The sequence below is a fragment of the Neomonachus schauinslandi genome, chromosome 11 (assembly GCF_002201575.2).
Source record: "Neomonachus schauinslandi chromosome 11, ASM220157v2, whole genome shotgun sequence".
Lineage (NCBI taxonomy): Eukaryota > Metazoa > Chordata > Mammalia > Carnivora > Phocidae > Neomonachus > Neomonachus schauinslandi.
In genome coordinates this window covers 89,911,999-89,927,437 of record NC_058413.1, presented here as the reverse complement: position 1 = coordinate 89,927,437, position 15,439 = coordinate 89,911,999, and the positions used below count along the sequence as shown (strand labels likewise).

At 35.8% G+C, this 15,439-nt stretch overlaps 1 protein-coding gene across 2 annotated transcripts in view; it reads left to right on the top strand.

The window, feature by feature from the left end:
* Nucleotides 1-13,921, top strand: part of CHEK1 (checkpoint kinase 1) — a 42,346-nt gene extending 28,425 nt beyond the window's left edge. Inside the window, exons 6-13 of one of the 2 annotated variants that reach the window (XM_021696424.2) lie at nt 1,607-1,795; nt 2,433-2,537; nt 4,733-4,828; nt 8,350-8,458; nt 8,646-8,823; nt 9,311-9,442; nt 11,791-11,892; nt 13,115-13,921. In XM_021696424.2, coding sequence (XP_021552099.1) covers nt 1,607-1,795; nt 2,433-2,537; nt 4,733-4,828; nt 8,350-8,458; nt 8,646-8,823; nt 9,311-9,442; nt 11,791-11,892; nt 13,115-13,210 — 1,007 coding nt within the window. In that variant the 3' untranslated portion in view covers nt 13,211-13,921. The remainder of the gene's footprint in view (nt 1-1,606; nt 1,796-2,432; nt 2,538-4,732; nt 4,829-8,349; nt 8,459-8,645; nt 8,824-9,310; nt 9,443-11,790; nt 11,893-13,114) is intronic. The other variant, XM_021696425.1, reaches the window with a different exon arrangement.
* Nucleotides 13,922-15,439: the final 1,518 nt, after the last annotated feature.

Genomic DNA, 15,439 nt, shown 5'->3' with positions numbered 1-15,439 from the left:
GTTGTTTCTAGATTTAAAAAGTTAGAACAGCAATGTCTGTTCTATAAATTTGTGCACAGGCCCAATATAAAAATTGGGTCATGTTATAATGGATATTTGCTATGGCACTTGTCTTTTTTTTTCACTTACCCCCTATACCATGTCTGTACTATAGATAGATTTTTTTTTTTTTTTTTTTTAAGATTTTACTTATTCCAGAGAGAGAGAAAGCAGGGGGAGGAGCAGAGGGAGAGGGACAAGCAGATTCTGCACTGAATGTGGGGCGGATGCAGGGCTTGATCCCAGGACCTCAAGATCATGACCTGAGACACAACCACTAGTTGGACACTCAACTGACTGAGCCACCCAGGCGCCCTTTTTTCTTTTTTTTTTTTTAAATAACAACTTACCAACATAGTTTTCATTGTATACATGTGCAGTAAGATTTTATCATTTCTTTATTGATGGATATTTAAGCTATCTACAGATAATATTGCTAGGAATATCCTTATATTTGTGAATTTTAAGGAGTATTTCTGTGTTTGTGGTCCCGGAAATGGGAATTGCTAGTTCAAAGAGTGAATATTTCAAATTTCCAGGTTGTCAGATTGCCTTCTAATAAGGTTATACCATTTGACACCTTGGTAATAGGGGGACTTCCCTCCCTCCTCAGATTAGATTAGATTCCCTTGCTATAAGATCTTATAATGCTTTGTATTTTTATAACTTTCGTAGCAGTTCGCTATTGTTAATCTTCAGTAATTTATTTACCTGCATTGGCTAGCAAAGTGTCACTCAGTTATGGCGGATATTCACTAAGGACAGGATAAGTTGAAAGTTCTGCCTGCAATTGTGTGTTAAAGATGGGAAGTTAGAGGAAATTTGCTCCTCTGGTTTATTTTTTGTGCAGAGTTCTTCTTTTCTAAACCTAGCCGCTTTGACCAGAAGTTCTAGTGGTTTGTGGATCTTTAGCTTTGGTACATCTTTATGTATTTTCTTCCTGCCAGCTGGGTTTGTTTGCTGCTGAGAAAGTTATGCCTGTCATGTTATTGATGTCTCCTTCCTGCCCTCTGTACAAGTTGATGAAGGTTTTGGCTCTGCTTTCAACCTAAGACTAGAGTGTCCTTTTTCCAGAAGGGCAACCCCTTTTGACTCCAGTGTCTTTCTTGAACCTGGTCCAAACTGTTTTGTGTATTGATGATTTTTCTCTTAATAGAGGCAATGAGGCCTTTTTCTAGTTTTAGTTATGTGATGATATCTTTTATTTCTTCTTTTTTAAAATTTCTTTTTTGTGGTGCCTTGGTGGCTCAGTCAGTTAAGGGTCTGCCTTCACTTGGGTCACAATCCCAGGGTCCTGGGATAGAGCTCCGCATTGGGCTCCCTGCTCAGTGGGGAGCCTGCTTCTTTCTCTCCCTCTGCCTGCCTCTCTCCCCCTGCTTGTGCTCTCTCTCTCTATTAAATAAATAAATAAGATCTTTAAAAAAATTCCTTTTTTGTAATTTTAAGGTAGAAAAGTGCTACACACTTTAAGTAACACCAGTGATTTTCCAATAAAACTTAATTACTTTAAGTATATCTATTTATAGAACATTTTTATCCAATGCCATTCATTTTTCCTTTGGTTTAGATAACCTCAAAATCTCTGACTTTGGCTTGGCAACAGTGTTTCGACATAATAATCGTGAACGTTTATTGAACAAGATGTGTGGTACTTTACCTTATGTTGCTCCAGAACTTCTAAAGAGAAAAGAATTTCATGCAGAACCAGTTGATGTTTGGTCCTGTGGAATAGTACTTACGGCAATGTTGGCTGGAGGTAAGAGCTATTTCATTAATCATGATGAAACTCCTGTCCTATGGAAAGCCAGATTTGTTATACCAAAATAAATGAAACAAACCAAGGAAATCCATATTTATATGATAGTATTTTTTTTTTAATTTTTTAAAGATTTTATTTATTTATTTGTCAGAGAGAGCACAAGCAGGGGAAATGGCAGGCAGAGGGAGAAGCAGGCACCCTGCTGAGCAAGGAGCCCGATGTGGGACTTGATCCCTGGGACCACGACCTGAGCTGAAGGCAGATGCTTAACCGTCTGAGCCACCCAGGCATCCCCTATATGATTGTATTTTAATAGTGAACTTATTTATAATTAAGTTGGAACTTTGAATTCCAAAACTTTAAAAATGAGGTATGTATAGCTATTAAATGAAATATCACAATAGCAATCTCTTAAGATTCATGTGAATAATTTTGGAAACAGTAGAGCAGAAGTGATAGTTTATCTTTGAAATGCCTTTAATATTTCTGTGAGTTGGCATTCTTAGTTTTGAAAACCATATTGAATTAATTTGGAGGAAATTTTAATGGGTTTGTATCATTGACTATTTTCCTTTAAAACTTCACTGTATAATAATGTGAACACACAGAAAACCGGGACTTGTTTCTTTTTTAGAATTGCCATGGGACCAGCCCAGTGACAGTTGTCAGGAATATTCTGATTGGAAAGAAAAAAAGACATACCTCAACCCTTGGAAAAAAATTGATTCAGCTCCTCTAGGTAACTGGGTTATGTTGATTGAAAGTACTGATTTCTTGGATAATGAAGCTTAGTGATGTTTGAATTTTTTTCTTATATATATATTTTTCTTTTTAACTTTTAAATAATCACATAAGTAATATGTGGTCCTTGCAGAGAGATTAGAAAATATTAATTTTTTTTAAAAACCAACCGTATAATTCCAGCACTCAGAAATAACTTCTTTTAATATTTTGATATGCAGTTCTGCACTTTGTTGTAAAAATGTATAACAAATGTATGTGTTTGTTATGTATGTATATTATTTATAAGTATGTATGTTTTTATAGAAAATGAGATCACACTACACATGCTATTTTATAACCTGTTTTTTTGTCTTAATGCTGTAGTCATGGACATTTTTCCATGACTGTAATTGTAGGTCTACATCATTGTTTTCAAAGGCTGTGATGGAATTTTGCTATGTGGGTATGTTTTACTATAGTCATCCAATTCACTTTTTTTTAGAGATTTATATATTTTTTTTAATTTTTCACTTATGAAAGGGTGATCATCCACATAATGCACATACCTTTAAATCATTTAATTAAAAAAAATCCAGAAGTGTCAGGGATGTATGCAGTTTTTAATTATTATGGTTTACTTGGCCAAATTGCTTTTTTTTTTCTTGTGTGTTTTATAATTTTTTTAAATTTTATTTTATTATGTTAATCACCATACATTACATCATTAGTTTTTGATGTAGTGTTCCATGATTCATTGTTTGCATGTAACACCCAGTGCTCCATTCAATACGTGCCCTCTTTAATACCCATCACTGGGCTAACTCATCCCCCCACCCCCCCAAATTGCTTTCTTAGAAAGTTCGTACCATTTCATCACAATCTCATTAGTTAATATTTAAAAAAATTTTTTTTAAAGATTTTATTTATTTATCTGTTTGTTTTTAAAGATTTTATTTATTTATTTGACAGAGAGCGCATGCACCAGCAGGGGGAGCAGCGTCAGGCAGAGGGAGAAGCAGGCTCCCCACTGAGCAGGGAGCCTGATCTGGGGCTCGATCCCAGGACCCTGAGATCATGACCTGAGCTGAAGGCAGACGCTTACCTGACTGAGCAACCCAGGCGCCCCAAAGATTTATTTATTTTAGAGAGAGAGCACACATGGTGCATACATGCAGTGGGGAGGGGTAGAGAGTGTCTTCTGCAGACTCCGCACTGAGCATGGAGCCCAACATGGTGCTCAATCTCAGGACTCTGAGATCACAACCTGAGTGGAAACTAAGAGTGGGTTGCTTAACCAACTGAGCCACCCAGGCACCCCTGTATTCACTGTTTTCTTATTTTTATTTTTAATTTAATACCAGTGAGGTTGTATATCCATTGCTAGCTTTTTATCCATTTTTGTGGATGATCTGTTTTGCTCACTTGTGGCAGTGAGGTTTTCTTACTACTTTGTATGAGTTTTTTTTTTTTTTTTAACATTAATGTCATTAGATCTTTGCATTTGTTACAAATATTTTTCACAATTTGCCATGCATTTTTATTTTGTTTATGTTATTTTCACATGCAGAAGTTTCATATTTTTATTCAAATCTATTATTTTGTTCGTTGTGGTTTTCTGACTATATTGTTACGTTTGGAAAGGTCTTCCCTACCCCTAACTTTAGAAAAGAATTCCCTGTGTTTTCGTGTTTTTATAGCTTCAGTTTTTCATTTAAATCTTTGGTCCATTAGAAAATAATTTTGGCTTTCAGAGATGTATGAATTTTTTATCAGGATAATTAAGATACTTTAGGATGATAGTTGCTTACATTATTGTCTCTTAAAAAGTTACTGGAAAGTCAATTTTCCTTATAAAACTGTGTGAATGAGGATGTAACATGACATATTGGAACAATGAAGTTTGGTATTGAAAATGGATGAGGGTTTTCGTATTTTTTTGTTAATGTTGTCACATGGGGAGAAACATTTCCACCAGGCTCTTGTTCTACTTATTTGTAGACAGATGAGAATTAGATCTGAGAATGATCTTCTAAGATATAGACAGTAGCAAAGAGCAACTACATGAAATTAAAGCAATAATGTAGTAGCTTTATTCTTTCTCTTGCCCAGAAATATTGGATATAAGGAGACTAATAGAGAATATGTTCCACAGCACAAGTTTCTAATCTGCATGACTCTTTTGTAAATGTTGTATTAATATTTTATTTTCAGCTTTGCTGCATAAAATCCTAGTTGAGAATCCATCAGTAAGGATTACCATCCCAGACATCAAAAAAGATAGATGGTACAACAAACCTCTCAAGAAAGGTAATATTATGAAAAATACAAGTATTTTTTTCTGTGAAAGAAAAGACACTTGCAGTCAGTATTATAAGTCAACAACACAAGATACCTGTGGTCTCAGTCCTCATGTAGGTTGGTTATAATGTCTAGTAGGGAAAACAAATACAAAAATTAATTTTGAAGTTTATTAATAAAGTGGAAAGTCAGAGTACTATAGCTAAGTGTTTGACCAAGTCTTAAGTGACAGAGAAAACTTATCTTCCTGAGGAAATCACATTAAATCTAAGGTCTGAAGATTAAAGGGGAGCTAGCTAGATGAGTACTAGCAAGGTGAGTGGCAGATTCTGAACAGAAGAAGCAGCATCTGGAGAGTCTTGGAATTTGGAAGGTGGTACATTTGAGGAACTTGAAAGAAGGCCAGTATGGCATGGACCGTGTCTGGCTTATTCATCACGGTTGTCACCAGAGGTTAGCACGGTGTGTTGTACATTGTATAGGCTCTCAGTAAATGTTTATTGAATAAATGAGTGAATAAAGAAGGGGGAGAGGGAGAGAGGTTTGAGATGAAGGTGGAAGGGTAGACAGTGACCAAATTGTGGAGGGGGACCTTGTAAACCACATTAAGGATTTTGGGCTTTAACTTGAGGCCACTGAAGAAGCCTTTGAGAGATTTTAAGCCAGGAAATACATGATCATATGTTCGGTTTTAAAAGATCTTTCTAGCTACTTTTTTTCCCCCATTGTTTTTGACATTTTTGATCCTGAATGTGAGAAGATGGTACCTTGGATGAGGTTAGTGGCAGTGGGATTGGAAGGAGGAAGTAGATTCCAAAGAAATTTACCAACTAGAGTTGATAGGACCGGTGATTGTTTATATGTAGGAAATGAAGGAGGATGAGGAGTCCAGGATGACTCCTTTCTGGGTTGACCAGCTCAGAAAATGGTGGTGCCATTGACTGGAATATAACTCAGGAAAAACAGAATTGGGGGGAAATTTTATTTGATTTTGGACATGCTGAATTTGAGAAGTAAAACTGTCTAATAAAGAGATGTGTGTATGTGTGTAACTCAGGAGATAGGACCTGGCTTGAGATGTCGATATTTAGGTGTTTTCTGCAAATAGACCATAATTTAAACTGGTAGATGAAATTGAGTGTATGAAACTTTGAGGAAACTTAAATCTCTAACATTTAAGAGATAGGTAGAGGCCAGGGAAACAGAGAAAAATAGCCAAAGAGATGGGAGGAATTGAAGCCAAGAGAAGAAAACGCACGATACTAGCTAATACTGTTAAGTGAGTTAATAACATGAACCCTAAAATTTCCCAGTAGTTATTCACGATTGTGGCAGGAACAGGTTTGGTGGAGACCTGGGAGTAAATTGTCGAGTACAGTGATTATAGTCTAAAAGATAGTGAAGCGAGTGTAGACAGCTCATTCAAGCAGTCTGGCTGTGAATGGGAGGAGAGACGACAATGGCGAGAGATGAATGAGGAGTTTTTAACTCTTCTCTGAATGTGTCTTTTACCTTGCACTCTGTTCTAATAGGAATCCAACTCTCTCCTGAGAACACAGGCTTCCTCTCCAGTGGTAGATGTTTTCTTTCCCACATGCTCCTACCCTTGAAACATGGGGTGGGGCAGACATCCTTTTTGTTCTTCATTGCCACTTTTTCCCTTTTTCCCACATTTCTCCCCCGCTTCATTTTGAATCTCATATTATCAGATTACCACCCACAGTTCCATCCTTGTTACAGTCAGCTTCTGAACCCCCAATTAAAATTCCTGCCACATTGTCACTCTCTCCAACATGACTCTTGATGTACATTTTGTACATCATGGTTCTTGGTGATTTAAATATTCATTTGGATGAACCTTCCAATATCCTGATCTCATATTTCCTTGACCTTCTCTCCTCTAGTGATTTTCTCTTCAAGCATCCTTCTTTGATTACTGGTATATTTTTTTCTGGTTTCCTCCTCTAGTACCCTGACTCCAGCAATCCTTTGACCCTACTTGGATACATAGTCCACTAATTCTACTTCCTTTTCACTATCTCTTATCTGCTCCCTCCCTAGGTCCTCATTTCCATCCTCACTACTTTAAATCCCAAGGTCAGTCATTATAATGACTTCTTTACATTCAGCTTCAGCTTTCCAGCCCTATTCTCTCTTCATCAGGCTTACTGGTCAAAACCTAACCCAAGTTTAATCCAGTCTTCTGCCTACTCTACACGTAACACCTGCATAGCTGATCACATTTGGACCAAAATATGTAACAGTGTTCACTTTAAATTCAGGCTCACTAATCTCAAGTGAGCCCTTAATTCTGCCAGGCAATTATAATGCATTTCTTTACTTCTTTCACAACCTCACTCTCCTAAATCACATTTGTATGCCTTTTCTTTTTTCTTCAACTTCTTATACCTCCTTCTCCATCCTCACTCTAAGTTGGTGACAGTACTTCCTGTTTCACTGAGAAATAGAAACAATCATAAGGAAACTTCCACAAGCTCCCATCACCATCTCTACTCACCTAACCAGTTGCCTCTGTGCTCATATACTCTGCTTTCTCCTCAGTTGCTAGGAATAAATTGTCTGCTCCAGATACAAGCCAACTTTGTCTTGTGCACGATGCCCAGTTCTCCTTTGCTAACTCATGGACATTGTCTGGCAATTCTTCTGTCTTCCTCCTGCATCATTAATTTTTCTCTCTCTCCTACTTTCTCATCAGCATACCAGCATGATGTTCTTTCATCTTACTGCCTGATGCATAGTAGCTTTACTAAATATTTGGATAAATGAATTAATAAATAAAATGTTTGGCTAAATAAAAGTGTGTTTAAATGGTTTCGAGACCGTTCCAGTTGAGAGGAAAAGGCTGAAGGTCTAAGAGAGAAGGAGCATCAACACCGCTGAAGAGAAAGGAGGGTATGGGGCTCACATACAAGTAGAGGGATGGGCATTGGATAGGAGCATGGAAGGGAAGGAAGGATGGGTAGTTATGGGAATTTCACAAGAGTATAGAAGTTTTGAAGTAATCATTTGGAGAAAGAGAGAGGAAACTGACTAGAGAAACACAAGACTAACTGTCAGTGTTGAGGATCCAGCTAAGGATAGTAACCATGAATTTATAGTGGCATCATTTTCTATATAATAATTATTCTTGGTACCTTTTTCAGGGGAGCAAAGAATGTTGGATAGAGTAGATTCATAATGTTTATTGCCATTATCATAAATTATTTTTTATTTTAAAAAGTTTTGATTTTTTAGCTAGGTCTTTTTGTCTTCATAGGCCACTGTCTATTACTATAAATGGTACCATTAAAATTATGACCTTTATGTGAAACCCCACACTTGGAACATACTTACAAGTGAGGATTTGTGAAATGTGTAATTTGACAAGTGAGTCCTCCTAAGTTTATAATGACCACATTTCTTATGTAATCATGTACAAGGAGCCACTATTTGTCATATAACTATTTTGTTTTGGATAAATGGATTTAGATGTGGTTTTAAAACATTTGTATTTATGTTTTCTTTTTTAGGGGCAAAGAGGCCCCGAGTCACTTCAGGTGGTGTATCAGAGTCTCCTAGTGGATTTTCTAAGCACATTCAATCCAATTTGGACTTCTCTCCAGTGAACAGTGCCTCTAGGTAAGATTAATCAATAAAGATCAAATAGTTGTTGAATGTAATGTTCCCATAAGAAAGAATGCATGTATATATTTTTTCTTAATCGTGAATGTGATTTTTATCAGTGTGAGAATGGTAATGTCATATAAGAAGGGCCTGATTGATTTTATCTGAAGATATATTTTTTTCCCATATCTTAATGCCCCAGTGAAGAAAATGTGAAGTACTCCAGTTCCCAGCCAGAACCACGGACAGGTCTTTCTTTATGGGACACCAGCCCTTCATATATTGATAAACTGGTACAAGGGATCAGTTTTTCCCAACCCACATGTCCTGATCATATGCTCTTGAATAGTCAGTTACTTGGCACCCCAGGATCCTCACAGGTAAGGGAATTTAGTTTTTTCAAGTAAGTGATGAAAAACCTCTAGTTTTTGTCATAAAGCCATTTTTTTAAATGTATAAATCCTAGAAATATAGTATTAACACTTGAGTGTATACAGATTTTTTTTTTTTAAGAAGGAGGAGAGAGTGGGCGCCTGGGTGGCTCAGTTGGTTGAGCAACTGCCTTCGGCTCAGGTCATGATCCTGGAGTCCCTGGATCGAGTCCCGCATCGGGCTCCCTGCTCGGCGGGGAGTCTGCTTCTCCCTCTCCCGCTCCCCCCTCTTGTGCTCTTTCTCTCTCTCTCTCTCAAATAAATAAAAAAAATTTTTGAAAAAAAAAAAAAAAAAAAAGAAGGAGGAGAGAATTAGAGGATGCTTTCCTGTATAAGAATCTTAAGTCACAGAAAAGAATTTTCAGACCGAATAGCTATGATATGACTGCTTTTAGTAATACCAGATTTATTCAGGTTTCCTCTCTTTGACATGTAGAACCCTTGGCAGCGCTTGGTTAAAAGGATGACACGATTTTTTACGAAATTGGATGCAGACAAATCTTACCAATGCCTAAAAGAGACTTGTGAGAAATTGGGCTATCAGTGGAAAAAGAGTTGTATGAATCAGGTATGTTTCATTGATTTTCCTGAAGAAAAATGTAAATATTTAAGTAAAAAACGGTCATTATCAGTATATTTTTGAAAAAGAAACAATTGGGAGATGCCTGGGTGGCTCAGTCGCTTAGGCGTCTGCCTTTGGCTCAGGTCATGATCCCAGGGTCCTGGGATTGCTTCCCGCATTGGGTTCCTTGCTCAGCAGGGAGCCTGCTTCTCCCTCTGCCTGCTGTTCCCTCTGCTTGTGTATTCTCTCTCTCTCTCTCTTTTCCTCTCCCTCTCGCTCTCTCTCTCTGACCAAAAAAAAAAAAAATCTTTAAAAAAAGAGAAAAAGAAACAATTGAGATTGAACAGACTTAAGTAAAATGTTCTTTACCTTAAGAAATAATATTGAAAGTCTTCTTTAAGGTTATTAAAAATATCAAGAGAGGCAAATCATTATGTTTTTAAAAACTATATATACTTAAATTGTAACAGTAACAAAGATTCCCTTCTATGAAAGATGAATACATTAACAATCCCATATTTCTTCCATCTCCCCTGCTCCCACCTACCAGTTTTTGTTGTTTATATTATTATAGCATATTTGTAACATTGAAATTCTAATCTGTCTTTAGGCTTTTCAAAAATCTAATGTCATAAAAAACAATTAAAGGTGAATATTATTTATTAAAGAAGACTGATAAATAATGTAATGCGTGATCTTTCACTAAATCATGGATTTAAAGAAAAGAAACCTTTATAAAGGATGTTATTGGGACAGTTGGGGAAATTTGAATATGGTTTTGTATTAGATAATGTTTCTGTAATAGTGCCAAATTTCTTGAGTGTTATAATATTGTGGTTTGTAGGAGAATGTCTTTGTTCATAGGAGAAATGTGTTGAAGTGTTTGTCTTCTATAGCTTGGTTGAAAAACTAAAAAAAAAAACTAAAAAAAAAAAACGACAACCACATAAAAAAAGACAAGTGAACATATACTTATCTAGGTTGATAAGAGCAGTGAAGGGTATATAGTTATTATTGCAGATTCTTTCAGGGTTTTTTTTGTAGATTTGTAAGCTTTCAAAATTAAAAGTTGGGGGAAATTGTTACTATGCAGAAATCTGAGGCCAGCCTCATTTTCCTCTCACTTGTGTAGGTAATTTATTTATTTTTTTAATCAGGTAGGTTTACTGAGGTGAAATTCATGTAACCTAAAAATCATCACTTTAACCATTTTAAAGTGTATAATTTAGTGGTTTTGGCATATTCACAAGATTGTGCTACCATCATCATTTAATTCTAGAACATCCCATTGCCTCAAAAATAAACTATACCAATTAACAGTCGCTCCTCATTCTTTCCTCCCTTCATTTCCTGGCAGCCACTGATTTACTTTCTGTCTCTATGGACTGCCTATTCTGGATATTTCATATAAATGGAATTATATAATATCATATAAATGGCCTTTTGTGTCTGTCTTCTCTAGCTTAGCATAATGTTTTCAGGGTTAATCCGCATTGTTTACATTTATCAGTATTTCATTCCTTTTTATGGGAAAATAATCTTCCATTATGTGGATAGAAGACCACATTTTATTTATCCATTTACCTGTTGATGGACATTTGGGATGTTTCCACTTTTTGGCTATTATGAGTAATGCTGCTACGAACATTTTTGTACAAGTTTTTGTACGAACTTTGCCAGGGCTGTCATAACAAAATACCACAGACTGGGTGCTTAAACAGCAGAAATTTATTTTTTTCACAATTCTAGAGACAGAAGTCTAAGATCAAGGTGCTGGCAGGTTCGGTTTCTTCTGAAGCCTCTTTTCTTGGCTTTCAGATGGCTGTCCTCTGGCTGCCTCGTCATCTGGCCTTTGCTCTGTGCACATGGGTACCTGTTACCTGTCTCTCTCTGTATCCTAATTTTTTTTTTCTTACAAAGATACCAGTCATATTGGATCAGGACCCACTTAGTGGTTTCATTTTAATTCAGTTACCTCTTTAAAGACCCAGTCTTCAAATACAGTCACATTCTGAGGGGTTAGGGCTTCAACATATGAATTTTGAGGGAATACAATTCAACCCATAACAATATGTTTTCAATTTCTTAGGTATATACCTGCTAATGGAATTGCTAAGGCATATAGTAACTCTGTTTAACTTTTTGAGGAGCTGCCAAGTGGTTTTCCAAAGCAGCTACACCATTGTACATTCCCACCAGCAGTGTATGTGTTAAGCATCTTGTACTTTCCCAGAACATGAGGTTCCTGTTTTGCACAATAGTGGTATACCAGTGTATTTTTTAGTCATTCCTTGAAATGAGAAGTATTACAAATGTTTTTGTAATTTGGGCTAAACTTATTTATATTGCCTTAGGTTACTGTATCAACAACAGATAGGAGAAACAATAAACTGATTTTCAAAGTAAATTTGGTAGAAATGGATGAGAAGATCTTGGTTGACTTCCGGCTTTCTAAGGTACATACAACAACATGTTTTTGTTTGTTTTAAACTTTGTTTTGCTGTTATTAAAGAAGTATTACATGTTCATTGTAGAAACCTAAAAAATATGAAAACATATAAAGGAGAAAATACGAATCAAGTTTAATCTAATCATCCAGAGAGAACAGAGACCTATTTTATACTGTATTTCATTATGGTAGTCTTACTACTTCTTTAGTATGTGCTATATGGAAATGCTCTTATATGTAGAGATTTTTTTTCAATGGCATTATATTTGTATATACATGGCATTTGTAAATATGTGGTAACATTGATTTCATTCAATGTTCTGAACATTTGTTTTTTGTCATTATCCTTCTAAAACATAGTTTTTTCAAATGACATTTTCCTTATTATAGAAGTTTTTTTGTAGAAAATGTAAATAAGTAAAAATAAAATAAAAATAATCCTAAATTATACTGTCCAACAGTAATTACCCTGAATATTTTAAAGCATTCTAAACTTATTTAATCCATATATATCTTTTTAATAACAATTGTGTTTGTCCAAGTGTACAATATAATTAATGAACATTTATCTGTCATAAGTAAGTCTATGATTAATATTTATATACGTAGAGTCTTGTTCACATTTCTGGTTATTTCTTTAGAAATTACTGATTCTGAGGTTATAGTTTGGCCTTGGTATATAAGACCAAAGTAGCCTTTTATCTGTTTGCTGAGAGATTGTATATGGCTCTAAAGGAGGTTGGGGAAATAAGTCACATTCTAAAATTAGAAATTTGCTCCATTACCATTGTCTAGATGCTTAGTATGGGATTAAATTATTAAGACCCTAGTGTAATGAAATTCTTCTCATAACTGAATCACTGGCTTTGTTGCCACAGTATTTTGGCAAGATTTCAGTGTAGCCGTGTAGCTTAATTTTAGTTTACAAACCCCCAGTGCCTATGGAAAACAGTGACTTAGGTCCATAGATACCAATGCTTGAAATAGACAAGATGCCATTGTTTCTGCTCTCTGAGCCCAGTGTGGTGGGAACTGTGATGGGCCCAAAAGCAAGTTGGAATTACTTATGTAGCCATTTCTTCTAAGACATTTGGTCCTCAGAAGAGGACCTGAAGAGAATTGTAGGTGGACATAGCTAAGGATGTTTGTCTCTACTTACCACTAAAGAGAGTTTGATTTTATGGCAGTCTCTTTTTTGATATCATTTTTGGATATTATTCCTAATATAGGGTGATGGATTAGAATTCAAGAGACACTTCCTGAAGATTAAAGGGAAGCTGAGCGATGTTGTGAGCAGCCAGAAGGTTTGGCTTCCTGCCACATGAGAGATCCACTGGATTCCTGGTGAATATAGTGCTGCTATGTTGACATTATTCTTCCTAGAGAAGATTATCCTATTCTGCAAACTGCAAACAATAGTCTCTGAAGAGTTGTCTTCCCTCTAGCCAAACATTTTCCAATTCTTTTTGTATGTTCTTCATACAAACAATACCTATATCTTCATTGTAAGTAAAGCTTTGGGGAACGGATGGATAGAATTCATTAGATATTTCTTCATCCTGTGTTTAGTGTCTAAAGACCCATGTGCTGGAAACCAAGCTTTGGGGATACATGAGCTTACCACCTTTTATACCAATGTAATGAAAGATGATATTCTTGTAGCATTGTTAACAAAACATTTGGTTTCATCCAAAAAGTAGGTGTTTCCTATGTTGATTTAATTACATGGATGGATTAGTAATAAAGCAATCCTGTGACTTTTGGACAGTAGATTTATCAGTCTATAAAGTGAAGCCAACTTCAAAAAATATATCCCCAAGATTTGTACTTATATTTTCACAAGGGCCTTACCAAGTATATAAATCTGTTTTTGAATTATAACTGTTACTTAAAATTGCAAGTAGGTATGTTTTCTCCATTGTAGTTAATAATATATAAAATACTGGTTGTCTTTCAAGTAGAAGTTGAGCGTGGACTCTAGTCCTTAACTACCTTTACTCTAAAATTACTATTGCACATTTAAAATATTTTTCTATATTATTTTCTACTTTCACAGCCATATTTTAATTCTTTATTACAGAAATAAATTCTATTTTGAAAATGAATAGCTAACTCTGTGGACTTCTTGGTGACCAAGCTTCTAGGTAGTAGGGAATAAAAGAGGAGGGAGAAGAAGTAAGGAAGCTGTGATAGAAATAGATCTGATCCTAATTCTTTTACTATTAGATTTACTAAGACTTTGTTCTTCTGATAAAATTTATATTAATATTTGAATGTATTAGGTTGGGACCTGTATTCCTTTTTCTTGGTAATTTATAAAATTAATCATTTTAGTCTGAAGCTAAGAACATGTGAAATTTTATGGTTAGAGTTTATCGCTTATTAGTATATACTGGTAAATTGTGTTCACTGCAGTATATCCATAGGAGAAATAAATTTGAAGCAATAGGTGATTCCTAAGAATTGAGCCAGTAAATTCTCAAATATGAAACATTTTGTTCTTGAGAATTGTGATTAGTAACTCTCAAAAACAAAGTTATCTCAGGCTTTGACCTCTCTTGTGAGCTTTAGACCTTTACAGACACAGCCAAGCTGACATTTCCACTTGACTAATAGTGAACACGTGACCAAAACCAGCTTTTGGTCCCTGTCTTCCAACCTGTTCTTCCCTAATTTCTCCCAATCCCAGTAAATGCTATATTCAGCTCTCCAGTTCCTTAAGCCAAAACCCCAGGAATCCTCCTTGACCTGGTTTTCATATTGTACATTTAATTCAGCAAATCCTGTTCCATTTAGCAAATTTATCCACAATCTATCCTACTTCACACCTCTACTAGAAGCACTCTAGTTGAAGGCACTGTTACCTCTCTTTTCATTATTACTTACCCTACAACAGTCCAAAAAGACAATCAGAATGATCTTTCTAAAATGTGAATGAATCAGTTATCCTTCCCCTGTACTCAACTCTCATGGCTTTTCATCACACTTCAAACAAAATTCAAAATTTTCTCTCTCACCTCCTGGCTTAATGGGATCTGCCCTCTTACCAACGCCTGGGCCTCCTCTGCCACTCTTCCTACTTACCCTGCCCTAGCTGCATTTGCTTTGCTGTTCTGCTCATGTTTACTTGAGCAGACACATTCTTATCTCAAGATCTTTTCCTTTGATGTTCCCTCTCCCTGGAGTGCTTTACTCCCAAACATTCATGTGGCTTGTGCTTCACTTTAAGTCCTTGCTTAAGTGTCACCCATTATGCAAAGTCTCCTTGGCTTATCTAAAATGTTACCCCACTTCTATCATTCTTTATTTTTCATCATAACACTATCTGACATTATATTTTTATTTACCTATTAAATGTCCATTTCCCTCATTGCAGTATGTAATATGTAAGCTCCTTGAGGTCAGGGATCCTATATGTCCTGTTCAGTTCTGTGTCCCCAGCACCTAGAAGAGTGCCTAATGTATTACACCGTGCAATGAATAGTTGTTTAATGAAGAAATAGACGCTCAATTGATCCGGTCTATCCTCAGAATATATCTGGGAGCTGAAGACT